A 27814-nucleotide genomic window follows, 5' to 3' on the forward strand; every position below is an offset into this window, starting at 1 on the left:
ACAAAGTGGGGCAGAATATTAAACTAAGTTTCTGTTACAGCCCTTCTGCTGCTGCCCAGGATCAGTTTTTGTCACTCTAGATATCTGCCAAAGTCTACTAAGGCAATAACACAGTAATCATAACAACCACTGCAATAAGCAAGTGAGCAGGAAAGCTTGCTCTCACAGCCTGAGTTCTTGAACTATGCCAACTAATAAGTGAGGATTACCCAATACAGTAACGGACAAAACTGGGCAACAAATGTGAAACAGAATAGGAATTCCTTTGTATAGAAAGACTCAGATGAATAGGTCAAGCTATGTGTGAAAAGAGACAGCACATAATGTTGTCCTGAGTAATAGCAGTATAGGATGGACCCCAGTACTCACCATTCCACCTTTTCCTGAATCTGATCAACTGCTTTCATGGCCAAATGGCAACTATCAGATCCTAAATGTCCTGGAGTACAGTGATCTCCATGGCCTGGAGGCTCTGACCATCTGTGCTCCATTCCATAGATTGTGCAATTGTGAAGGAGACATTTGGCCCCTGGTCACCTTTTGCTGGGGAACTGCTAATGAATCAATTGATGTTGAATTTGTTCCACTGGGGCTAGCAAGCAAAATGGAGCTTCCATCATGTTGTTGCAAAGGGCAGGAGATCACAGCTCTCAGTTTCCTTCTCTATATTGATCTTAGACCTCACAATTAGAAATAATACTCTTCTGACATGTCTGAAGGCTGGTCATGAGTTCTGGGCTGCACAGCCTCCAGATAGATTGGCAGACCTTCCTCAGGAAAGGTGGCTCATCCTCCGGCTCTCCTCATCCTCATTCTTTTCTCCTCACTACTCTGGCCTTTCTTGTTCTCTGAGTCACCTGGTACCCATCATTAAAACCCACTCTCCAGTTCTCAACTTAAGGAAATCAGTGAACTAATGCAAAACGTATGGAAGCTAGTAATACAGGTGAGGCTGAACGGGTTTGAGAAAGTAACAGAAGTGGCTGGATGAAGACATTACAGTTGAAGTTTATTTTATTATCATCCTCTGCCTCCTCAATGTCTGTATGAGTGCAGAAATCAAACGTTACCCCCCCCCCCCATTAACCCATTGACCTGAATAACCTCTGCAACTTACTCCCACAGCAATCCTGGCCTCACCCAATGAGAGACATTCCTTTTGTCCAATCCATACTTCACCCACCTTCTCTGTGACTTAAAACTATTTTTTCTCTCTTTTCCAGTTGAGATGAAGGGTATTTGACCTGAAATGTTAACTCTTTCCACATATGTTGCCTGACCAGCTGTTACTGTTATCATCATAACTCTCTTTCTGTAGCTTCTGTTGCCATGGTGGATCTACAAGAAGAATCAAATCCCTCTCAGAGAGAGAGAGAAAAGGAGTGAAGGCTCTGTAAGAGGTGTTTTGGTGGGAAACCTTCAATGTGGGTTATCAGTTGCCAAAGTGCCAACTTCATTAACTTCTGTATTATAAGTTGAGAGATTGTTCAAGAACTCCAGGAACTTGTCACTGCCGAAAGAACAGGATTTAAATATGGTGTTAACCTCTCTGTGAACCAGAATTTAGTAAGAATTATATGGCAATTTGATCTTCAAAATGAAAGAGTGACTGAAAGTAAGTGTAAAGTTAGAAGTAAATACAAAGTGCTTAGGAGAAGTGGAGTATGAGACTTTTTAAGTGGATTTAGGTAAGTAATTTCCTTGAGAGTTCTTGGGTTACCACAATGCTTGTTACCAAATTGGGATCATCCTTTCTGTGAATGCAGCTTGAAGCATTGTTACTAGAAGTGTACTTTAAGAGGGTAAAGAGTGTGTCGGTTTTCAATGTGTAGCACCTTAACCATGTGTTATCTGATGTTAGTTATTTATTTATTCATGAGATGCAAGGGATATTGCCTATCCCTAACTGGCCTTGAACTGAATGCTCTCCATGGGGCAGAAGGTTCAACCACTTTCCTCTGAGTAGATGTAAATGTACAAAGTCAACATTAGGCTATGGTGACAGGCTTTATTTAAGCTAAATGGACCTTTAAGACAATCCAGTTGATTCATGGTCAACTTTTTAATTCAGATTAATTTGTATTTAATTAATTAATTGATTGATTGATTAATTCTTTGTCCCCTACCTAACAAGAAGAGCTTTTAACTCATTTTAGCAGATCATGAGTCCAACACTCTGGGATACTCAGTCTGAGTCCACTGGGATATTCAGTCTGCTTCTATACTCCTAACATGAGATCATTGAACTTTTCATATGATGATTCCACATTCCACAGGATGAGGAATTTGGGTCTAGACTCTAATATATGCCTGAACAGGATTGAGGCTGGTTAGCAATTTCTCTTCAGTGTTCAAGTCCATTATCAAGGGGATTTGGGATTCATGTCTCACAGGCAATTTGTCCAAAGGGAGAACAAGACCATGTGTCTTACTGGCATTAGACCTTTGGTTAAGTTACAAGGTAGCAAGAGATCTGGTGAGGATGGGGATTGGTTGGATGGGGAGGAATTAATGCGGGCTACAACAAATTGGAGTGAATGTGATCCTAGAGGAGTTGAGAATCACTGTTGCTCCAAGGTCCACTGGAAGGGTTTTAACAAAAATAACAGCACTATTAATAACATGGAGTCCACAAAACAATTTCAAACATGTGGTGTGATATCTCTGCACTCAAAGAGAACTGCTTCTCCGAGATCGTTTTAAAGGTACTGCATGTAATTAATATATTCAAAGAGTGTGATGCCTGCACTCAGCTCCACCTTGAGTGCCTAAAAATGGGCACACAAATTTAGCAGTTGGTTGCACAGATCTTCTACCAGAAAATTTCTTAAAAATATCCAGCAAAGTATGTTGATATGCAACATCCAATGGAGCAGTGGTTATGCCCACAGCTGGCATTCAACATACTGTATCTTCCACTCAGGCAATCAATTGTGTCTATAGTTGGTATTGAGTTGGCTGCGTACCCAGATAATATTAGTATGGGGTGGTTTGTATGTGCTGGCAATAGATAACATCAATGGCTGTTTTCTTTTATTGCAGTGAGTGAAAACTCTCAATTAAATGATCCTTTATTTAAATGTACAGACTAAGTGGAATGTATTGACTTTGGCAGCTGTGTGGAAGCCATTAAGTCTGCTCTGTCTTCTGAAATGCAGCAAGTCTCACTGAAAGCAGGGATGAGGATGCCCAAGCTTGTAGTTGTATTTTGATGACAGTAAGGTATGGCGGTTTATTTTCAACTCCCTGTTCCTAAAGTGATACTTTCCAACCATTAGATTCAAACTCAGGAGTAGTAATAAGAGGCCAATATTCAAATCCAATACTACATTCAAGCACTGTTGAATATCTTCTTTTCAATGTAGTAGTGAAATGGCAATCTTGCTTCTTGCTCTTAAGAGTAACGGTTGTTAAAGCACAGTACATAAAGAAAAAATTGGTAAGTAGAAGTTTACATGGCTAATAGAGCAGACTTAGTTTGCAATGTGTCAGATTGGAAAATGTCCGTTCCGAATATCCAAACTTCCAAACTTTTGTCCGTTAAGGCACGTGGATGATGCCTTGCACTCAAGTAGAACAGAATCAGAATCAGGTTTATTATCACTGACACATGTCGTGAAATTTGTTGTTTTTCAGCAGCAGTACAGTGCAAGACAAAAAGACATAAAAATTACTGTAAGTTACAAAAATAAGTAAATAGTGCAAAAGAGGAATAACGAGGTAGTGTTCATGGGTTCATGGACCATTCAGAAATCTGATGGTGGAGGGGAAGAAGCCGTTCATGAAACATTGAGTGTGGGTCTTCAGGTGCCTGTACCTCCTGTCTGATGGTAGTAACGTGAAGAAGGCATGTCCTGGATCGTGAGGGTCCTTAATGATGGATGCCACCTTCTTGAGACACTACCTCTTGAAGATGTCCTCGATGGTGGGGTGGGTTGTGCCCATGATGGAGCTGGCTGAGTCTACAGCCTTCTGCAGCCTCTTTCGATCCTGCGCATTGGAGCCTCCCTATCAGGCGGTGATGCAATCAGTCAGGATGCTCTCCACCATACATCTGTAGTAATTTGCAATAGTCTTTGGTGACATACCAAATCTCCTCAAACTCCTAATGAAGTAGAGCCACTGGCGTGCCTTCTTCATGATTGCATCAGTGTGTTGGGCCCAAGATAGATCCTCTGAGATCAATGGAAAGACCTACCTTTTATCACACAGTTGTAGAATGCATGTACCCAAAAGTTCTTTCTAGAAAGTAAGGAGTGAGGAGGAGAATGTAATGTTGAGAGTGAGGCTGCACCAGATGTGGAGAGGAAAAAAATCAAAAATGACTCATGCCTCAGCTGCTTTCTTAGACCTTGTAGGTTGTTGTTCCACCAACCTTAGCAGGAAGCTGCCTGAACCCCTGCTGTTGTGCATGAAGTGTGCTGTGTGATGTGCTGAAGGAGGAATGAGATCAAAGAGGGAAATAAAAGTATCAAAAAGAAAAAGACCAAGATAAATGTTTTTTGTTCTTTACCGAAGTGTGAATTTGGAATAATTCACAGCTCAAGGCTTTTTGTTCTGATTGGCTGACTGCCTTCAGGTTCACTGATCTGAGCAGTCATTTGCAAGACGCATATTGCAAAGGCAAGGAATCCACCAACACAAGATATTAAAAATAAAGGACATTTTAACATTCTGGCTTTTGAGGGAAAGGTCATATATTCCCAGAGGAACCTAGGGCTCTCTGTTTGGAATCTAGCTGACACTGCATTAGAGATCAGCAGCTGTAGCCAAAGCTTAAAAGTCCTTTAGAAAGCCTAATATGGAATGGGCTACAATTGTAATTAACTCAGGAAAGGATGGTAATGGAATTGCACGAATCATAATGTGGACTGTGGCCTTTGTTAAGATATCTAATAAAATGTTGGTATTGAAATGTAAAAGGAGAATTGTGTTTAGCAGCTGTAGTTTGACGCCGACTCAGGGCTGCTGTCCATGGTGCTACAAACCAGGAGAAGAAATAATGTAACGAACTTCAATTTTCATTTACTATCACCAACTAAGGAAAATGATGCAGGGAAAGTGACATTTCACAATAACCAGTCTGGGTACCAGGACTAGACCAACCTGTTTTGATAAAATTAAAATATTCCCCAATCCCTTTCACATTCCATTCCATATTTCTTCAGCTGATTAATCTACATGAAGCATAAGTTCACATCGCTCCATATGTGGCAGAATAAAATAACTGATGGGTGATATTCAGCATTGAATGCCTTGTTGGAATTTAAGTGGCTGCTCATTTTACAGGGATGTCACGTGGTCAAATTCACCTTTACCGTCACGTGAGAGCGATGTGCATCAGTGAAAGGTTCACTTGGGCGATTTTCCTAGCTGTAGGGGAGAATACAAGGAGTGCCACACTGTGGAATTGTTTTAATTCTGTGTAACCGAATGCACTAATCAAAGAGGACTGTTGTGGGGAGGAGAGGGAGCACAAGATGCTGCCTAGACAGCAGTCTCTAATGAGGATCGAGACCCCTGGGAGCTGAAATTGAAAGCAAAGTGAGCTTGCTTTGCTGCCTTCTCCGGTACCACAGGCACTGTCTCCCTACCCCTCACTGATGGGTCCAGCCAAACGCTGTCCAGAGTGCTGGCATGTTGATTGCATGGTCAGTAAATACCTACAGACTGCACACAGATCCAAACAGGGCTGCTATTTTTAACAGAAGGTAGGCTCCTTTGGTGACTGTTGATTTACCATTCAAAATCCTTGATTAATCCGCATTTAGTTTCAGGGACTGAAGCAGCTGAGGATTGTAAGCCTGCCAGTACTTATTGAGAAGAGTTGGGTTGGGGAGGGGGGGTGGGGAGGGAAGGAGGTGGTGGCTGGTGGTTGTGGGTAAGGATGGGGGAGGAGAGATGATGCCACAAGACAGAATGCACAGAACCTGCTGAATCTAAAAGGGAGAATGAGGAGGATGAGAAAGCGTCTCTCTGCTCCAGGAAGAAGCCATTAGAAAATGCTGTCCTGCATTTATTATTCTCATCTCTTTTTGCCTGGCTGAAACACCGTGTGCAAATGAAGCTTGTTTGTGAACTGGAGGTGATTGCATTAGGGCAGTGCCGTTTCCTTCGATGCTTTAAAGTGGGTGAAAAAGATCCAGCTGTCTCTTCACTAGACTGATAAGCAGGGTATAATTTACAGACGGGCTCCCCCTTTGGTTTCTCTTATGGATGTGGATAAGAGCATGGCAGCACCTGTTCTTAATCTGAGCTAAATCCAACAACAAAGAACCCAAGGACAATTTTTTGCTCGATAAACAAGCTAGAAGGGAAAAAATCCACTTGTCAGTTTCCTGCTTTTTTTTCCTCTGTGCACTACGGGAATCTGGAAGACTTAAAGCTTTCATACAATGTGCTGCATGGAAAGATTGATTTGAAAAGTGTTTCTGAGCAGTCACCACATTCATGATACTGGGGGAAGAGAATCCTTCAAACTGTGCTGTGATCGACAGGAAAGGAGAAAGGCTTTCTCTAAAAGTTAATTAGTTTAATGCAAATGTAGCAGAAACAGGTCTCATAGCTGCTTCCTTATCTCAGCGCATGTGGGTATGTTTGCTGATTTTTTTTCTCTCCTCATCATGTGTATGTGTGTGTGGTTGTGCATTCATGTGGGTGTGGGTGTATACAGTATGTTTGTGTGTGTGTGTGTGTGCACGCGTGTGTGTGCACGTGTGTGTGTGTGAGAGAGACAGAGAGGGAGAGGCACAGGGAGAGAGAGAGAGAGAGAGAGAGTAATCTGCTCTTGTGCATGTCAGATTTCCATTAACTGTTTCAGGGCTGCATAGGCATTTCAGTACTATAGCAAAAGATCGACATAGATCAAGGTCATTATTACATAGCTGATTTCATGAATTACATGAATTTTGTTACTTCCCAATAGGTTTACACTTAACTCTGTATCATTTGCTTTATTTCATTGTTGAAAGTCAATTTTTTGAAGTGCTAAAACTGGATGGCTGTGTGCTGTAAAATCAAAATTGGTCCTTCAGTGCTCAGAAGGTTAAGTGGAATCAATTCTCTTGTTAACTAGTGACAAGCTTCATAGATTTTATAAGGATGCAAAACTAAAAAAAAAAGAAACCAAAGTATTTTTTAATTAAAGCTATCACTACATTCTGTCTTCAAAGGTCACTCTTTACTAATAAGCCAATTTTTATTAATAATTCATTTTGACCAGCAAAGTGAAAACAGTGCATTCCCACCTAGTTTATTAATCATTAATGCCGAGATCATGATAAAGTCATCTAATTTTCACAAGCACCAGAACTTTGCACTGAAATCATTTGCTACATATTCAACCAGGAGCTCAGCCCATCGGTAGAATGGGATTGCAGTCCATGGTGCTATTGGTGTTGTACATCCTAAATGCTGCAGAATCCATTCTGTTTGCAGTGTTCAGTTTATTTTACAGCCATTATTGCATGTCACATGAAGCATGCCTGCTTTTGAGTTTACTTTAAACATATTCTTGCTTGGCTCTGGAATTGCACAAGGAAGCGCAACTGGGGTCAATAATTCTCTCAAACGCCCTCCGGAAGCTTCATGGTCATATATCCATATCACACTTGCTAAATGTGTAGGAGTTGAATAGCTCTTGCCATTTTCTGATCTCTTCTTTGTTACTTCATACCCTCTTGTCCACCAGGAATAATAAACACAGTTCCACAGAGACAACATTATTGCACAACTTCCAAATTTTTACTTTGCCCTTCTTGGTGTATCCACTGAGACAATGGGCAGGGTGAGCAGACTGGTTTCCAACAGCTCTTCAATGGCTCTTTCTGATTAAAACAAAAATTGAGTGGATTCTGGTCTCTGTTTAAATATTCTGATGTTCTGGTAATTTTTTCAAAGTTGCAAACAAGGAGCAAAGGTAATTTACTGTGATCTTCCTGGTGACAAAATAGTCTCAAAGCTCAGGGAATGTGATCATTGCAACTCTCAATGCCAGTCAACCATTTATGTAGTATCATATCTAGTGGAATGGCACTTCCATAACTGACAGTAAAAGTAAACCCTTTAGGCAAATGGCAAAACATTTGGCATTACTGAGAATAGCATTGATGAATTACTTGAACACACTTGCTGTTTCTACATCACAGGACGAGCTACTCCCCTTATCGTCTGCTTTCTGAAGGAAGATGACTTCTAAGCAGGAAGATGCTGCCTTGGCCAATTTTCTTCAATTCATTGAAGATAAGGGACTGAGGGCTTATGACGCTTTGGTGATTCAGAATGCCTCAGACATTGCTCGTGAAAATGATCGCATGCGGAATGAAACAAATTTGGCATACCTCAAGGAAAAAAGTGAGAGAAGGAGGAGACAAGAGGAAGCAATAAAGCGGTAAGTATTAAAATCCATTTGGCATGGCAGTCTAAAAAAAGTGGTATTCCAGTATCAAAGATATTTATGAACTGCTAGTAAATGATGCTCATAATATGCCAAAGGATGTGTTGTATTATCAGGACAAGAACATTATACCACTTGACACATAACAGAACATTCTGCTGCTGACGAGGAATTTTGTGTAACTGTCCTGTCCCTTTAAGGCCACAAGGTCTCTAATTGTCATAAATAGTCATATTATGAGTTCAACTAGAGGCTGATTTCTTTTTGATTAATTCCCATGTAATTGGCTGTCATTTGCCAGTGTTTTTGTTAATCAATGGCTCTTTCCAAGGCCAGAAAAATTGACAGAAAGTGACTAGCAATTACGTGATTTTAAGATAGTTTTCCATCTGTAACTAAGTGTGACATTCTAAATATGACAGTCACAGCTGTATGCCAGACGCAACATTTATTTATAATGTACCACACTGACATGCAACATGAAAGTGGCTGCGTGAGACCAGTGTGACACAAATGTAAATCAGGGTAGGAAAGTTTTCTTTGCTATATAAAGGCCATTTCTGTCTTCACAGAGACAATTAACATTTAATTACTTTATTCGGAAAAATGCTTCTGAAATGGAAATCACAGCATGTTGGATATGTTGCAGTAATGGTTGGGCCTTATCTGGAAGTTGCAATAAACTGTGACCCAATATACATGTTCTAATAGTCAAGATGAATCTAAAAGACTTCATGCCACCAGTCGAAGCAAAGCAGTTAAGAAGCACCAAGCACTGTGTTACACAAAACAGAGCACTCCCTCTGTTCCAAAAGCACAATCAACCAATACCATCAAAAGCTGATTATATGCTCATTCATCTCACCTGCTGTACATGGAATCATATTGCACTTTGACTGACTGCCAAATTTGCCTTCAAAACTGCGGCAGCTACATTTCAAGAGTATTTTACAGCAAATGAAGGGTTTTTAGAAGTTTCCAAGAGATGAGGGTTCCTTAATTATCAATGTATAAATGCTCAGATATTCTGGAGTGTGTCATCTGTTGGCAATAACTGTTAGCTTGATTTTCTCCTTCAGCTCAAAAATGTTTTGCTCCGTGATGCGCTAGAAAAACAGGCTGAGAATGGGGCTTTAGCGAGTGAAAGGAACACCATAATATGTTAGACTGAAGGATGGAGAAAATGACAGTGAGGAGAACACCCAACAATACCAAATGCACATTAGAGCAGAGAACTGGGGTGGGGATTTGAACCCTACTGGGCAGCTAAAATTGAGTGGCTCCATTTCACATTCCATTCTGATGATTTTAACATTAAGGGCTTTGATAGCTGATAAGAAGCAGGCCAGATTATGTTGTCCTTAAGTGCCAAAATGATCTCGAAGGCATTTCAACTGGAACCTTATGGGGAAGCTACCACTGCTCCTTTAGGCCCTAAGAGTGCACCATGATCTCTGTCACTTTCCCCTGCTTCCCAGGAAAGGGAGGAAATCTCCTTGCTACAATTTCCCTGCAAGCCACAGCTGCACTGCCCTGTGGCTTCTAACTCCAGGTGGGAAGTGGACCTGCAACATGTTGGTGAGGTCTGAGAGTTCAGGTAACTCATGCCTGAAATTTATACACCCACATGCCCCCCACTCAAAGACAGCTCTTGCTCACAGACTTTGCCTTTTTAAATCATTCAGCTGACAGGTATCTGTTTGATAAGCTCAAATTCCTCCCACTCTCACCATATAAATAGGATAACTAACAAAGACCATAGTGATATACTGTTAATATTACTGAATAAATAGGACACCTGATGGGTAATGACATGAAAGGCTGATAATTCTCACTGTAAAGCTATATAAATAGAATTGTTCATGTCTAGCGTTTTGACACATTGATATTTGTCACACTGTCATCAGAATAGAGGGCTATTTTCTGGTTGTCAATGAATTATGAACGGACCAATTCGCATTTTAAAATTGAGCAGATTTACTGTGATTGAGAATGGGAGAATGTTGATGTACTGGAGGTGGATGTTGAATTGTCTGTAAGAAATGAAGGAGAAGAATTGGTTTTGAAAAAACTGGCAGAACTCAAGGTGGCTAAACTGCCAAATGTTAATGACACACACCCTGGCCTGTTTGAAAAGAAGCCAGAGAGTGGGTAATAGGGGTTCTGGGAGCAGTTTTATTAATGCCCCTCTGAACTGTAAATAGTGCTGGACAAAGTGGAGGGTAATTACAGCTGGTCTAACAGGGATTACGGGCTGACTTTTATGCTGAAAATTTTGGCTGAAATAGCTCATTGTTTGCCACCAAAGCTGCTGAGCTATCTCCAGTGTAGTTGTGATGTGCAAATGAAGATTTGTTGCAAAAGTTTCTCTGACCGCCCTATTGGAAAGGGTCCCCAAGTGCGCAGACTAGGCAGATCATTATGTCAGTCAATGTGCCCTGCTCATTTAATCCTTTGCACAAACAAATTGGACCTCTATGATGCAGTTAACTTCATTTGTCCGACACACACACAAGGAACCTTCCCACCCTTAGTATTCAAAGGGATCATCAATTACCTGCATGGTAGTTAATCTGTAGAGTGCTGCTTTGAGTAGAACCATGTTTGATGCTTCTAGATTGTCTTACAGCCTAAGTGCACATTGAGTGGTATGTCTGGAGCTCAAGGAATTTGTGTTTACTCCAAGGCTACTGGAATACCAAGTTTCTCCCTGATATGAGCACCTCCTGCTCATTGCACTTGGGGTGTGGCATGAAGTTGTAGTCGAAGGTGTAGTTGAATCTGTCTGTATACTCATTTAAGTCATTGAACTCATTGTAGCAATGCAGCCAGGTTTTACACCAAGCATTCACACTCTGGGATATCTCCTCCCATTCTTTCCTCACTCCCTGCACCTCACTCCTTCCCACTGCCTCTGTTACGGCCTTCAATATTTTCACTGGAAAAGTATGAAGCTTGCTGTCTCGATCAGTGGGCCAAGCCTAATTGGCTAAGCCACATGCATCTCCACACTCCCACAGGTTTCTGTGACCAACATGTACTTCCCCTTTGAAAGGTTATAAGACTATTGAACAGTCCCCTAGTAAGATAAGATGGACTCTTGACCTCACAATCTACCACATTATGGCCTTGCACCTTATTGTCTCTGGAACTGTAACACTTTATTCTGCATTCTGTTATTGTTTTCACTTGTACTACCTCGATGCACTGTTGTAATGAAATGATCTGTTTGGATGGCATGCAAAACAAAGTCTTTCACTGTACCTCAGTACATGTGACAATAATAAACCAATTTATCAAAGGTGTAGGCTTCTATGAACATTGCAAACTGGTTTCAGTTTGACTTATGTAATTTCATCGCAGCCTCTTTCTCCTCTGCTACCTGCTGCGACATTGTTCAACTATACAACATGGCCGGACATAACAAGGCAATTGACCTGGTGACACAAGTCGATTGGGCATGACTGAACTGTGCACAGTAACGTCCCTACCATTTCCTGAAATCATCCAATCTAATCCACCCTCTGCAACTAATAATCCCAAATTTTAGATCAAATGAGTGGTGACTTCAAAATGCAAAGGCTAATCCAAGAAGTCTACTGGTTTTATAAAAGGCAAATGCTGTCTAACATGTTTAATGGGTTTTTGGAAATGCAGTTGCTTCCACCTGTAAAGAGAATGCAGTAGCTTTGGAGTTTATTGATTTTCAGAAGATGTTTAATAGGTATCTCCCAGGCTTTTCAGTAGAATTCAAGCATAATGCTATAATACGGGTAGATAGCTCAAAGACAGACTGTGTTAGATTCAGACTTAAGAAACACAAGATTGAAGCAACAAAACTAAACCAGGGGCATCAGCAAATACAAAGATACTACAGAGGTTTTCAGGAGGCTAAAGGTTAATGGAACAGGTAGCAAGATGTCAGAAGAGTGAGAGGAGGAGAAAAACACAGGGGCCGTGGCACAGAAACAGAAAATGTTGGCAATACTCAACAGGTCAATGAGTTTACATCAGAACCAGATTAAGAACAGGAGCCATGAAACTGGGCTGCGTATCACTTCTGAGCTACAAGTGATGATTTTCTTTGAATTTCAATCACTTGCTATTAGTCCACCTATTTTGCATGATCTATCCTGCTCAGTAAATAGGACAATGTGCCTGTATGCATCCCAAGCTCATGCTAAAAGTGTGCTTAGTTTGTTGTTCATGGTGTTAATCCATATGCAATGCAGGTGTGCTGTCACATTGCTAAATTAGGATCCACTTACCGCCACACATGGGAACACTGCCATCTGATGGAAGGGAAAGCCCTGATTCTCCTCTTATCCAATCCATCCCACCTGGACGATTTAAAGGGGTTCTTGCTGATTGTTGATTGTTGATTGGAATGTAGAGCTGGTCGGAGAGGACTCTGGTAACTAATATTTTTGGAGGCCAAGCTGTATGAGGAGAAGTGGGAGTAGGGCTCTGGCAGGAGGACTGGTCTTGCCACTGATGTGTGAGCTGAAGGTTTCTGGAGCATAGCAGCCACTCACCAAGACTTCCTCAATGAGACCCAGAAAATATTCCACCTCCCACTAGCTAAAAGGACAAAGACAATAATTGTTTGGGAATCACTGCCACTTCCCTGAGGTTTTCCCAGGGATTGGGAGCTTGTCTCATTAACCCTTGTAATCTGAAGTCCTGAAGAAGGGTCCTGACCCAAAACGTTGACCGCCTGCTTTTCTCCACGGATGCTGCCTGGCCTGCCGAGTTCCTCCAGCATCTGCGTGTTTTTCGTTTTAAACCTAGTAATATGTTGGAGGTTGGTTATTAGAGAGCCTTGACGTATCAAACTACCTTAGAGGCAGGATGGCAGCAGTCTCAGCCCGTATGCTAGTGATTCATCTTCCAAGGTACCTCTCACACACTGGATGGTTTGCAGTTGTGTTGTAATGGAACCTACATTTCAGCCGTCATATGCTGCATAATCATTAGGCCCACTCTGTTCATATGGACTTGATCATCATTAAATGATGGAAAGGATGGTCTCCAAGCTCTGTATTAAACGCTGTGCAAGGTCGGAACAGAAATCCCCTGTGCTCTATATTTCATGCAAGCCTTCCAATGGTCCAAGCATTTTGATACATCTGCTTACTGATCTTCATCTGTAGGTTGAATCCCTGGTCTGGATCCTCTGGAACAGAACTGAGGTATGATGACATCTTCCAGGGACCTAGCCTTTGGGTGACACTTATCCAGCACTGACTGTAGGTTACTCATGCTTAGTGACATGCCATGTATAAATCTCATATCTAAACTACCTTCCGCAGTGCATAAAACACCAATATCTGACCTGGAGATGACCAATGTCATCCTAACTGGTTCAGACTCTGGCCAGGTGGGAATTGTTAACTATCTGAAAGAGGAAAGGTGGGGTTTATAGTGAAAGCATGGCTAAGGAAGAGGTGTATCTTGACATCATTTGCATCTTGCAAGTCAGAAGAGGTTGTGGAATGAAGGTGAGTCATATATGAGAAGTCCAGATGGTTGAAGCAAAGATAAATGTAGACCTTAATATAAAAATAAAGAATTGCTTGAAGACCAATTGGGATAGAGCAGAATAGTTGGATTGGTTTTTGTTTTATCCTAATATCATGGGTTGATGGCTTTGCTCTCAGCTGTAGGTCAGTGTAGTTCTACTTTGATAATATTGATGCTAAGTTATTCTCTTAGTATAAATCAGCAAAGCAGTAAAACCTCACTGCTAATGCTCTGAAAATTCCAGGAACAACTATAAGTGGTTGAAACGAATGTAACATGGAGCAATTCATTGTCAATGTCTTGGCTTTCAGCCTCCTGAGCAATGATAACACAAATTCACACCACTGTTTACTTGTGCCACCGTAATATTATTTGGTGCAGATATGCAGAAAGTGATGACTTTTCATACATAGGACTTTGTGTCTGCAGAAGAGCAGAAAGAAAAGGATATATTCTAATGGAAAAAAAGATAAAGATAAAACCAAATCCTCTTCTTGTGTAAAGATTCTCTCTGTGTATAAATTTCTTAAATATGTTAAAAATGGGAAATAAGTTGGGAGGAGCGGATCATTATGGTGTAGTAAGTCTTTACACAGTTTGAAGGGATTTCAAGCACTGTAGTTATAAGCACTGCACAATGATAATTGTCTTCATTGTTGGTCTGTGTCTGGCACTAGGAGGTGAAATACTTGGATAGGTAACAGGGATTAATAACATTCCTACTGAACAATTCTTCAGTTAAAGATATTCCCTTTAATCAGTGCACCCTTCGTGATGGGGCTGTTAACGTGGTCCTAGTGCCTGTGCTCATCAGATGTTGCAGTTCATTTGAATACTCTATTGTTCCTCTCAGTGCATTACATATGTAGTGTTCATTAAAAGAAGCAAACCTTCATTAAATAAGAAGTAGGCTCTAAATGAGCCTTGCATACATACACTGTTCATTGCAAAATATTCAACTGGTGTACTTTATGGTTCCTGAATTGGTTTCAGCACCACGTTATACCAAAGGAATCCAAAAGAAGCCACAATGCCAGTGCCGACTATCTCTATAAAATATGTCTACTTAATTGTCACAGATGTTAACAATTTGCATTGAACCAAACAGTAAAACATCCCAGACTCTTTCACAGGTTGTTTTCAAAGGCTGAAGCTGAGCCACATTAGGAGTATTAAGGCAGATAGCCAAAAGCTTGCTCAAAGATGTACATTTTAAGAAACATCTTAAAGAAAGAGAAAGAGGAAAGGTTTGAGGAAGGGAATCCAGATCTTACGGCCAAGGTAGATGAAGATGCATCCACCAGTGATAGGATATTTAAATTTAGGGAAGGTCAATGGACCAAAATTAGAGGACCAAGGATATCCTGAAAGGTTGAAGAGATTATAGAAATAGGGAGGGGCTACCCCATGAAGGAATTTGAAAAGAAAATTGAAAACTTTAAACAGGGATTTAATGGAACCATTGGAAATGAAGTGATGGCTTATTGGGATTTGGTACAAATTAAGATGCAGTTAGCAAATATTTTGTTTACAAATTTACAGATGGAAAAAGTGGACCACTGGGAATAGCCAAGTCAAGAGGTAATAAAGGTATAAGTAAGTATTTCAGCAACAGATGAGCTGAGGCATGGGGAGGATCAGACAATGTTTGAGAGGTGGAGATTGCTGATTTGGGGATGGCATGGACATGTGTTCAAATACATGGATAAAGGTGATCAATGTATCAGTGAATATCATACTATAGGGCAGGCGTGGTACACCAACAACCAGGACCATTTTCCTTCAGATATTAGAGTCATAGAGTCAAAGAATGATACAGCACAGAAATAGGCCTTTCGACCCAACTCATCCATGCTGACCAAGGAGCATTCCTGAGTTAGTCCTAATTGCCAGCACTGGGCCCATATCCCTGTAAACCTTTCCTATCCACAAACCTATCCCAATGTCTTTTAAGCGTTGTAATTGTACCTGCCTCTACCATTTCCTCTGGCAGCTCTTTCCATACGCCCACCACCTTCTGTGTGAAAAACCTATCCCTCAGGTCCCCTTTTAATTTTTCCCCTCCCACCTTAAATTATACCCCCTAGTTTTTGGACTCCCCTACTCCGGGAAAAAGACTGTCACCAATGAACTTATCTATGCCCCTCATAATTTTATCTCTCTCCATAAGGTCACCCCTCAGCCTCCTTCGCTCCAGGGAAAACAGTCCCAGACTATCCAATCTGCCACCCTGTCTCATCAATGTCTCCATCACCTCTTCAAAAATTCAATCAAATTTGTGAGACAGGATTTCTCACACACAAAACCATGTTGGCTGTCCCTAATCAGTCTTCCAAAATGCAGATGGATCCTGTCTCTCAGAATCCCCTCCTGTAACTTTCCCAGTACTGATGTTAGGCTCACCAGCCTGTATTTCCCTTTCTTGTCCTTGCCCCCCTTCTTGAATAAAGGCACAGCATTAGTAACTGTCCCATCTTCTGGTACCTCATCCATGGCTAAGGAAAATACCAAAATCTCTGCCAGTACTCCAGCAGTTTCTTCCCTTGCTTCCCATAATGTTTGAGGGTACAGGTCTCAGGGTTTTATCCATTTTTAAGCGCTTCAAGACTGCCAACACCTCCTCTTTTGTAATATCGATATATTTCAAGATATCACTGTTCTATAGTTTCCATGACCTTCTCCACAGTAAATACAGATGAGAGATATTAATTTAAGACCACACCCATCTCCCTTGGCTCATACATGAAGGACCACAATGATCCTTATGGGGACCTTTTTTCTCCCTAGTTACCCTTTTGCTCTTAATATAAAAACGCTTAGGATTCTCCTTTACCTCATCTGCCAAGGAAATATCACATCCCCCTTCTTTCCCCCTTCCTGATTTCCTTCTTAAAAGTACTCTTACATCCCTTTCACTTGTCAAGTGATTCACTTGATCCCAGCTGCCCACAGCTGACATACGTCTCCTTATCCCTCAATATCCCTCATCAGCTAGAGTCCCCTAATCCTGCCAGCCTTGCCCTTCACTCGAGCAGGAACATGTTGGCCCTGAGCTCTCCCTATCTCACTTTTAAAAGACTCCCACTTGCCAGATGTCATTTTACCTGCTCATACCCTCTCCCAATCCACTTTGCAAGTTCCTGTCTAACACCCTCAAAATTAGACTTGACCCAATATTGTGTGCATTAAATGCAAGATCTGCTCACTTAAATGGCAAGTATTTCTGGCACTGAACTCCAAGAACACTTGGTGTGTCACAGAGGTCAAGGAATGATATTTTTTTATAAATGCAGATGTTTAGAGTTTGAGGCAATTAGCACATAAGCATCAAGGAAGAAGCTGAATAAATACACGAGGAATAAAGAAATATTCAAATACATTGGTAGGATCAAATCAGTTTAAGGGAGAGGAGGTTTGTCTGGAAAACAAACACTTGCTTGGGCCTATTGGGTCAAATTTTCTTTTCCCATTGTGTGAAGTTCTACATAATTCTATAAAGATTGTATTGACAAAACATATCTTTCTCTTCCTCAATTGAATCTTTTGCTGTAAAGATCACTTTCAAAGAGCCCATTTCTGGAGGTGACTTCAGGGGCTTGAATATTGGCAGTTCCTTGGAAAGGTCTTGTTGTATGCACATTAATTCGTCCTCAACGTGAGAAATCATTCTCTGCATGAACCAAATATGCCCAGTTTGCTATTCAATATAACATGCTTCTCAGTAAGAGGATTTAGTACATCAGATGAAGCTTACTTGTTTTTTAATTATCTAAAGAGAAAGGAATAGAAGGATAACAGGGCTAAATGAAGTAAGGTGAGTATGGATTTATGTGGAGTATAGACACTGCTATCAGCCATTTTGGATATGTAGTTTCCTTTCTATGCTTTAAGTTCCATAAAATTGGGGAAATTCATGATCCTTCATGATTCGGATCTTAGATACTCCATGGAGTTAAAAAAAAAGCTGTGTGTGACACAGGCATTTCCCGCATTCACCATGCAACAGAACAGCTGACAGATGCAACAATGAGGATGCCTAATGAGCGCTGGTGAGGTCTGTTGATGTTTTTCACACTTGCACTATATGAATGGGATAACAGAGGAGTACCAGAATAACATACCAATATTCCTCTCATTGTGAACCCATCCATGGGAGGGCAAGCATGCTGTGAATTGGTGACACTTCTCATTCAAGCACTGTGCAAATTGGATTGTAGACATATACCAGTTTGATAAGCTGCTATTTCTCACAGTCACTCTATAAATAGGACAGTTGACAGAAACTGATGTGATGCACTGGCACCTCTCACTCAGCTGTACTCAAATGGCTTTTGCTCTTTAGAGGTTTGTCTTTGGTCATTTTGTCCGCAGCAGGAGGATGTTACTTCACAAAATAAACTTTTTGATAAAAAAAATTAATAAACTTGGAAATGATGGATGTAGCAATTAAAACCTGTACAGTTTTAGAATTTATGTAGATTTAAAGAGGTTCATTCAAATTTTGAACGGGATTATTGAACCATAGACCATGGAACAATACAGCACAATATAGGCCCTTCAGCCCTCCATGTTGTGCCGACCTTCAAACCACTCCTAAGACTATCTAACCCCTTCCTTCCACATATCCCTCTATCTTAAATTCCTCCATATGCTTATCTAACAATCTCTTGAACTTGTCCAATGTATCAGCCTCCACCACCACCCCAGGCAGCACATTCCATGCACTAACCACTCTCTGGGTGAAAAACCTCCCTCTGATATCTCCCCTGAACTTCCCACCCATTACCTTAAAGCCATGTCCTCTTGTATTGAGCATTGGTGCCCTGGGAAAGAGGCACTGGCTGTCCACTCTATCTATTCCTCCTAATATTTTGTATACCTCTATCATGTCTCCCCTCATCCTCCTTCTCTCCAGTGAGTAAAGCCCTAGCTCCTTTAGTCTCTCCTCATAATCCATACTCTCTAAACCAGGCAGCATCCTGGTAAATCTCCTCTGCACCCTTTCCAACGCCTCCACATCCTTCCTATAATGAGGCGACCAGAACTGGACACAATACTCTAAGTGTGGTCTAACCAGAGTTTTGTAAAGCTGCATCATTACTTCGTGGCTCTTAAACTCGATCCCACGACTTATGAAAGCTAACATCCCATAAGCTTTCTTAACTACCCTATCCACCTGCGAGGCAACTTTCAGTGATCTGTGGATATGAACCCCCAGGTCCCTCTGCTCCTCCACACTACCCAGTATCCTGCATGTACCTTGTATTCCGCCTTGGAGTTTGTCCTTCCAAAGTGTCCCACCTCACGCTTCTCCGGATTGAGCTCCATCTGCCACTTGTCAGCCCAGTTCTGCATCCTATCAATATCCCTCTGTAAGCTTCGACAGCCCTCCACACTATCCACAACACCACTGATCTTTGTGTCCTCTGCAAACTTGCTAACCCACCCTTCCACCCCCTCATTTAAGTCATTAATAATTATCACAAAAAGTAGAGGTCCCAGAACTGATCCCTGTGGGAAACCACTAGTCACAGCCCTCCAATCCGAATGCACTCCCTTCACCACAACACTCTGCTTTCTACAGGCAAGCCAATTCTGAATCCACACGGCCAAGCCTCCCTGGATCCCATGCCCTCTGACCTTCTGAAGAAGCCTACCATGCAGAACCTTGTCAAACTCCTTACTGAAATCCATGTAGACTACATCTACTGCACTACCCTCATCAATCTTCCTGGTCACCTCCCCAAAGAACCCTATCAGGCTAGTGAGGCAAGATCTTCCCTTCACAAATCCATGCTGGCTGTCCCTAATCAGTTCACGATTCTCTAAATGATCGTAGATCCTATCTCCTAGAATCCTTTCTCGCAGCTAATTGTTTGCAAGAAATGGGCCACAATTTTATACACAGGGGCCTTGAAAACTGGGTCACAACTTGGAAACTGCAATTGGAAAACAGTTTTGAAGCAAAAATAATGATTAGATGATAAATAAACAACCATGGAGGTTAAATGTATTGTCAGGACAAAAAAGACTGCCACAGTTTATTTCATTACATATTCAGCTTCAGAAATCAAACTGCTTTTAATTCGTCGTGCTCTCTAGTGCTTTATTCTCAGATGAATCACAATCTGTTTAATTTCATTTCAATTTTTCAATGGGGTCAGCAGAGTGGTAATCACCCCAGCTAATTTTAAAACTGATGCCCATTATTTTACATTTCTTGATACTAAATATAACCTGCCTAGGTTCTTAATTTCAGTCGTTAATTCTTTTTCTATTATTTGAAAACTCCAGAAATTTGAGTCAATATTCTAATCAAGATCAATTAGGTACTGAAATGACACATAATATTTCTTTCCTTTGACCACTATTTTAACAGGTGCTTTAACCATTCGAAGCATTATATGGTGCACTAATATTAACATTTGTATTTTCTGGACTATCTTGGCTAAAGGATGTAGGATTGGGAAGAGCACTGATTCTTATCTTTGTGTGATTGGATTCCAAGATAGTCTCAATTTGTGAAAAATAATTATTTTCTAAAGGCTGTAAGCAACCTGAAAGCAATCTCAGCTCAGTTTAGTTCACAGTGCAGAAATGCATTGTGTTTAGCGTCAATTAGTACTTAGTTATGAGTTCACAGTGAGACTATAAGAATTATTGATGCGGGGTTGGGGAAAATCAACTGGCACAGCAGGTTTGGTATTTGATAAAAGGCATCAAATGTAGAAAGCTTCTGATGAAGGGTCTTTGTTCACACTTAGTTTGTCCAGCATTTTCTGTTCTTATTTCAAATATGTAAAGCTATTCCATTCCTTACAGATATGTAAAGTGAGACGTAAAAAATTAAATAAGTAAGTATTTGTGACTGCCCAGAGATGGAAGGAATTATGCAAAATATTTCATTGGTCTCCTCAGTTGGCACTATTTTCAGTCTTAATCATTCTTTTTTTTCCTTACTTAACAAAATCAATATCCAATTAAGAAAATGTGACTTTACGATAAGAACTTTAACTTAAGCAATTTGCTTTCTGGAAGATGTTCATTTTTTTTCCAGGAATCAAAAGATAGTCCATGCAATTATTCACTACCAATCCTGTAGAATGTTTTAAAAGAATTAATGGACTATCAAGTTGTGACAAGTAGCCCAATTAATATTATAGTACTGCTAAGACCACATGTTTTTCTAGTTTCTCTTCTACCACTCATCTTGTCATCTTCCCCATAAAAAACACCTCCTGCACCATCAACCCTATCCCCAGTAAAGTGCTGATCATCCAGTTTCCTTTTCCTGGCTCTTGTGCAGGTGCTATTGCTAATGGTTCTCCCTCCTCTTTTACTGTCCCTCCTTCAACTCTGTTATCATCATCCCTCTTCGCACAAAGAAATACCTTTACTCGAACATTCTTGCAAACCACAACCCAATCTCTAACCTGTTTTTCCTTTCCAAAGTCCTTGGACATGGTATAAACACACTTATTTGTGTCCGTCTTACTCAGAGTTCCTTTTAGAAATAATTCTGAAGTGATTAATATCAATTGAGCTGATTGTGACAAAGATGGTCTATCTGTCCTTATTTTTTTGGACTTGCCTGCAGCCTTTGGCATAGTTGACCATATCATTATCCTTCAAAGCAACATAGCTGCATAGGATCTTACTTTTCTGGTCCAAATTTAATCTATCTGGGCATAACCTGAGAGTCAACTTCTATTCCAAATCCTCCATCCTAAGCCACCTCTTGTTTCTCATTTACAAGTGTCTTTTGTCAGCATCAAATGAATCAAATCAAGTGACCATTTCTGTTACAACACCCATCTCTACCTTCCCACCAGATGACTCCACTGTCACTACATTGTCACACTACTTGGTCAACATCTAGTACTAGATTAGCAGTAACTTCCTCTGTCACAAGACAGAGGCAGAATGATCTGTGTAGGATAGTGATAGAATTTATGGAGATATAGACAAGTTGGTGAAATTGATGGATGAAATTTAATACTGAGAAATGTGAAGTATTACATTTAATTAGGAAGAATGAGATGAGGCAATAAAAGCTGGAGAGCTCAATTCTAAAAGGGACACAAGAACCAAGAGACCTGGGGATACTTGTACATGTATCATTGAAAGTGACAGGACAGGTTCAATGAAAAGTGTAGGAGCCCACGCCAGGACCAGACCAGGCATACCTCTTAATGAGGGATCAACCTGGAGAAGCCACAAGACAGGACTACTTGCATGCCAAACAACAGAGACAGCATGTAATAAGGAGAGCTAAGTGATCCCACAACCGACGGATCAGATCTAAGATCTGCAGTACTGTCACATCCTGTCGTGAATGGTGGTGGACAATTAAACAATTCACTGGAGGAAGAGGCTCCACAAGTATCCCCATCCTCACAAATGGAGGATCCCAGAATATCAGTGCAAAAGAGTAAGCTGAAGTGCCGAGTGGATGATTCATCTTAGCCTCCTCCAGTGGTCCCCAGCACAATAGATGCCACTCTTCAGCCAATTCGATTCACTCCATGTGATATCAAGTAACAGCGAAAGGCATTGGATACAACAAAGACAATGGGCCCTCACAACATTCCAGCAATGGTACTGAAGATCTGTGCTCCAGAACTTGCTGCGCACTTGGCCAAGCTGCTCCAGTACTGCTACAACAATGACATCTACCTGACAATGTGGGAAATGGTGCAGGTATGTCCTGTCCACAAGAAGCAGAACAAATTCAATCCAGCCAATTACCGCCCCATTAGTCTACTCTTGATCATCAGCAAAATGATGGAAGTGTCCACTATCTACAAGGATCAGGTCAGGAGTGTGGTCCAATGCTCTCCACTTGCCTAGGTGAAGGCAGCTTCAACAACACTCAAGAAGCTTGACACCATACAGGGCAAAGCAGTTCGCTTTGGTAGGCACCCCATCCATAACAATTCACTCGCTCCACCACTGATAGACAGTTTGTACCATCTACAGGATGCACTACAGCAACTCATCAAGACTCCTCAGACAGCACCTTTGAAACCCATGACCTTTACCAGATAGAGGGATAAGGGCAGCAAAAGCACGGGAATGCCTTCATCTGGAAGTTGCCCTCCAAGTCACGCACCATCCTGACTTGGAAATATATTGCCAATCCTTCAAGCTGGGTCCAAATCCTGGAACTCCCTCCCTAACAGTGTTGTGGGTAGACACACTTCAAAGACTGCAGTGGTTCAAGAAGACAGCTCACCAACACTTTCTCAAGGGCAAATAGGGATGGGTAATTAAATACTGGCTCAGGCTGCAAAGCCCACATCCCTTGAATGAATCAAAAAAGGTTGAGAAAGTGGTTAAAAAAGTGGATCCTGGCCTTTACAAATAGAGGCATGGATCATGAGAGAAAGGAAGTCATGATGAACCTTACTAAAATGCTGACTTGGTCACAAATGAAATATCGTGTCGTTTCATTTCTATTTTTAGAAAAAAATGTAAAGACTAAAGAAAAGCGGAAGAAGAGATTTATCAAAGTGATTCCTTGGATGAGAAACTTTGGCCATGGGGAAAGACAGGAGAAGCAAGTATTGTTCTCCTTGCAAAAGAGTAGGTTGTGATCCGGTCTGATGGAAGTATATAACATCATTAAAGGTTTAAAAGGGGCAGTTAGGTATGGAGAAACTGCCCCTGTTGGTGGAGGGATCAAGATCTAAGAGACATAGAATGAAGGTGATTGGCAAAAGAAGAATATTTTTTATGCAACAAATGATTAAGATCAGAAATACATTTCCAGGATAGTGGTGGAGGCAGTTTCAATTATAGTGTTCAAAAGGGATTTAGATAAGTATCAGAAAGGGAAGAATTTGCAGGGCTCTGGAGAGAGGGTGGGGGAATGTGACTAGCCAATTTCTCTTGTATTGAGCCAGTACAAAGTCAACAGACCAAAAGCAACTATTCCTTGATTCTGTGTTCCTATTCATCACCATCATGAACTCTGTCCTCCAGACACTGACTTCAGATCCCTCAGGAGAATTATCTGAAAATGAATGTGATTGTTCATTACCTCAGTCTCATATTTACCCGGAGATCCAGGCATCATATCCACACAATCACTGAAACTATTTCCTCCTGCATAACATTGCCTAACCTCAAGTTCCTGAAACCCTCATCCATGACTTTGTTGCCACAGAACCTCCCTCTCTTTGCCATCCTTCCTCATTCTGCTCTACATGCAGTAGAACTCACCTAAAGCTCTGCTGCTGTGCCCTAATTTGCCCTGACCCATTAATCCATCACCCTTGTATTCACTGACCTACATTGGGTCTTAGTTAAGCATCACCTTAATTTTAAACTTCTCACCTTTATTTTAAGATCCCTCCATGGTGTTAATCCTCCCTATCTCTGCCATCCTATAATCCTGGGAGAAATCTGTTCTCCATTAATCCTGTCCTCTTTCTTATCCCCATTTTTACCTATCCCACTATTGACAGCTGTGCCTTAACTCTCATGGTCCTGAACTCCAAAAATCCCTCCCTGAACTCCTCTAACCTTTTCCTTTCTTTCCTCCTTTATGACACACCTTAAAATTTCTCTCTCTGTTCCAATATATCTTCACATATCTTCTCAATTCTCATTCAATAACACACCTTTGAAGTGGCTTGAAACATCTTAGAAAGTTAAAGGCATAATATAACTAAAATTTGCTGCTGGAATGCATAAAGCAATGTTAGATATAAATATAGAACATATAACAGTACAGCACAGGAACAGATCCTTTGGCCCACCATGTTGTGCTGAACTAATTAAACTTGTAATTAAATGTCTAACTAAACTAATCCCTTCTGCCTACACCCTTCCATTCTCTGCACATTCATGTGCCTGTCTAAAAGCCTCCTAAATGCCTCTACAATATTTGCCTCCACTACCACACCTAGCAGCATATTCCAGGCACCCACTACTCTCTATAAAATACTTGCCCCGCACATCTCCTTTGAACTTACCCCCCCCCCCCTCACCTTAAATTCAAACCTTAAATGATCCTGAAAAAATATTCACAGAGTCATAACATCATACAGCATAGAAATTTGGCCCACTGAGTCTGCACTGACCATCAAGCATCCATTTACACTAATCCTTCATTAATACCATTGTATTCTCCTCACAATCTCTTCAACCTCCCTCCAACTGTACCACTCACCTACAAACTAGGGGCAATGTTACTTTGGCCAACTGATCTACCAACCTGCATTTCTTTGGATAATTCTTTCATGGTCATCTTCAGAATTTGATTAGAGACATGACCTTCAAGCAATTTGTTCGTTTCTGTATGTCACTGCATCTGTCTGGAGAGGTCCACTTCAGCATACAAATATGGGCTCCAGGGCCCCTTTCAGTGCATGTCCTTGCTTCAGTATTCTTCCTATTTCAGTTGTCTGCCATATCATAGGGGTGGCCCTCTTGCCTCTGATTTAACCATTATAGTTTAAGTCTTGAGACTTTGGTTGATAACCTAGTGGAGGCTTCTGTAAACTTGTGACAACATTTGAGCCTGACTCGATTTCAAAGATATTTCATTGCTTCTTGTGCTTTACAATCTCCTGTGAAAGTAGGTTCAAAACAACATTTTTCTTTCTACCATCTACAAACTACAGACTACCTAGAATTCCACAGGTCATGTCTTAACTTGGCCTCAAGCACATACCTCCAGTCACACACTCTCTTAACACCAACTATTAGATTCCCATCTGGTATGTTTCTGGATCTAATCATGTACTTCACAGCCTGAAGATATACACATGGGACACTTGTGTTTGTCTAGGTTTTTTGTTACAAGGTTCTTTTCCACCCTGTCCACCCCCAGCAGCCTCACCATCAGCAGACAGCATTCAGTGAATGAAGCGCAAGATAATATTTAGTAGTAATGACTCAGCGATAGACCAGAGAGAAAGCTAATTCAATTTCAGGAACAAAAAGCATGTTTGCATTGCCATATACTTAATGGACCAGAGTCAGCAATGTTGTAAAATGTATTGGCTACTGGCCTGACCAAGATTGTCACCGTGGATTAGGTTAATCCTTGGTAATTCTCAAATATGACATAATAAAAGAGGACACTTTATTTAATTATGTTGTGATGGTATTGGCTCTCTAAGTAGCCAACTTTTGAAACATTTTTGACGACATATTGAGTTCCAATGACATTGATGGAAAAGTGTGTCAGACAGAGTCATGATGCTGCCAGCAAAGGCATCCAAATAAATTTGTACATCTCAAAAAGTAAAACCTCTGGAGGTTTCCAGCTTTATACCTTACTACTTAAAGGCAGAAATAACTTTAGTTAATTCAGCTCCATCATTTTGATTAAGTTTACCAGACCCTTCACAACTTTTTGATGAGTGACTGGGTGCAGCAGTTAATTAGTGTTCTGAGTATCCGTTTGTCATTGTGGGTTAAAGTCATAAAACTCCTGTGAAAAGACTCTGAGGAGCCACAACATTAGCCAAAATGAAGAGGAATTCACAGAAAGATAGCAGAACTAATTGGTTTGGGTGCTGGTATGAAGAAAGAAGATCTAGCATTTAGACTGTGCCTGTCATGGATGACAAAACACCTTACATTAAATTATTTATATAGTACAGTTACTATTTGAATAAAGGGAATGGAAACACTGTGGATATCTTATGGAGGCAATTATTCCAGAAGCTTGGACCAGTGACCAGAGAGGTGAGTTCAAATCCCAACATGGTAGTTGGAAGGCTTAAATACAGTTAACTAAATACTTCAGAACTAAAAAAGCTGTAGTCAGCAATGGTGTCCATGAAAATTTTAGATTGTTGTAAAACCCCACCTGATGCACTAATGTCCTTCAGGAAAGGAAATCTGTAGCTGGAAATTGGATTGTGGGGTGCCATCTTTTGTGTGCTTCTTGATTCAATTTCAATGAAAGAAAAAAAATCAATTGCAAAGAAATGCTGTCGATTTACTATGAGCTCCATGAAGCCCACAGTTTTCTTCTTGGTTCGTCTGAAATAATTAACTGCTAATACATAGGGTAGCCTGCTGGCATCAATGGACAACGCAAATCTGGGCACCACTTCTGGGATTTTTGACCAGGCCACTCATACAGCAGCAGGCTATTGCAATGCTTATTTGGAATTCCTTATACTTACTTAAAAATAACCTGCTTGAGCAGGCCTCTTACCTCCTCCCCCACTGGCTCTTGATCTTTGCCAGAATCCTCCATTGATCAACTGACTGAATGAATTCCCAAACCAGTCTTCTATCCAGTAGCCCTACTGATTTTCAACCACCATTCTGCTGCTTGATCCTTCCAAATTAACTATTCTGCCACTTGAACTTCCCTCCCAACCTTACCGACACTCTACTGCATGACCCCTGCTTGCCACCCCTCTCTCCCAACCACCACCATTCTTGTTACCCTCCTAATGAGTTAGTGAAGTGAATAATCTGAATGCCTTTGAGAATCCAGATAAGATTTCTTTATTAGTCACATGTACATCGAAACACACAATGAAATACATCTTTTGCGTAGAGTGTTCTGGGGACAGCCTGCAAGAGTTGCCACGCTTCCTGCACCAACATAGCATGCCCACAACTTCCTAACCTGTAAGTCTTTGGAATGTGGGAGGAAACCAGAGCACCCGGAGGAAACCCACGCAGACGCAGGGAGGATGTACAAACTCCTTACAGACAGCGGCCGGATTTGAACCCGATCACTGGCACTGTAAAGCTTTACACTAACCGCTACACTACCGTACCAAGGCCTATTCTTGCATTCGGACATTTTGCAGAAGCAGACCCTCAAATTTGTGACCCATCCTGCGATATGGTTAATGGGGAGGAGTCTTTCAACACACCTTTAAAGCTACCATTTAGTTTCTAGGCTCTGGCCTCCTT

The 27814-nt window shown here is 41.1% G+C and overlaps 1 protein-coding gene and 1 long non-coding RNA gene across 4 annotated transcripts in view; one reads left to right on the forward strand and one right to left on the reverse strand.

Annotated features, from left to right (window-relative positions):
- Positions 1-27814, reverse strand: part of LOC127571980 (uncharacterized) — a 230350-nt gene that overhangs the window by 30257 nt on the left and 172279 nt on the right. The gene's annotated exons all lie outside the window — the stretch shown is intronic.
- The window catches only part of nyap2a (neuronal tyrosine-phosphorylated phosphoinositide-3-kinase adaptor 2a), a 126491-nt gene continuing 104615 nt past the window's right edge, over positions 5939-27814 (forward strand). For all 3 annotated transcript variants that reach the window (XM_052018770.1, XM_052018771.1, XM_052018772.1), the window contains exons 1-2: positions 5939-6591; positions 8148-8389. In XM_052018770.1, the coding sequence (XP_051874730.1) occupies positions 8187-8389 (203 nt within the window). In that variant the 5' untranslated portion in view covers positions 5939-6591; positions 8148-8186. The remainder of the gene's footprint in view (positions 6592-8147; positions 8390-27814) is intronic.

The sequence above is a fragment of the Pristis pectinata genome, chromosome 6 (assembly GCF_009764475.1).
Source record: "Pristis pectinata isolate sPriPec2 chromosome 6, sPriPec2.1.pri, whole genome shotgun sequence".
In the NCBI taxonomy this organism is placed as follows: domain Eukaryota; kingdom Metazoa; phylum Chordata; class Chondrichthyes; order Rhinopristiformes; family Pristidae; genus Pristis; species Pristis pectinata.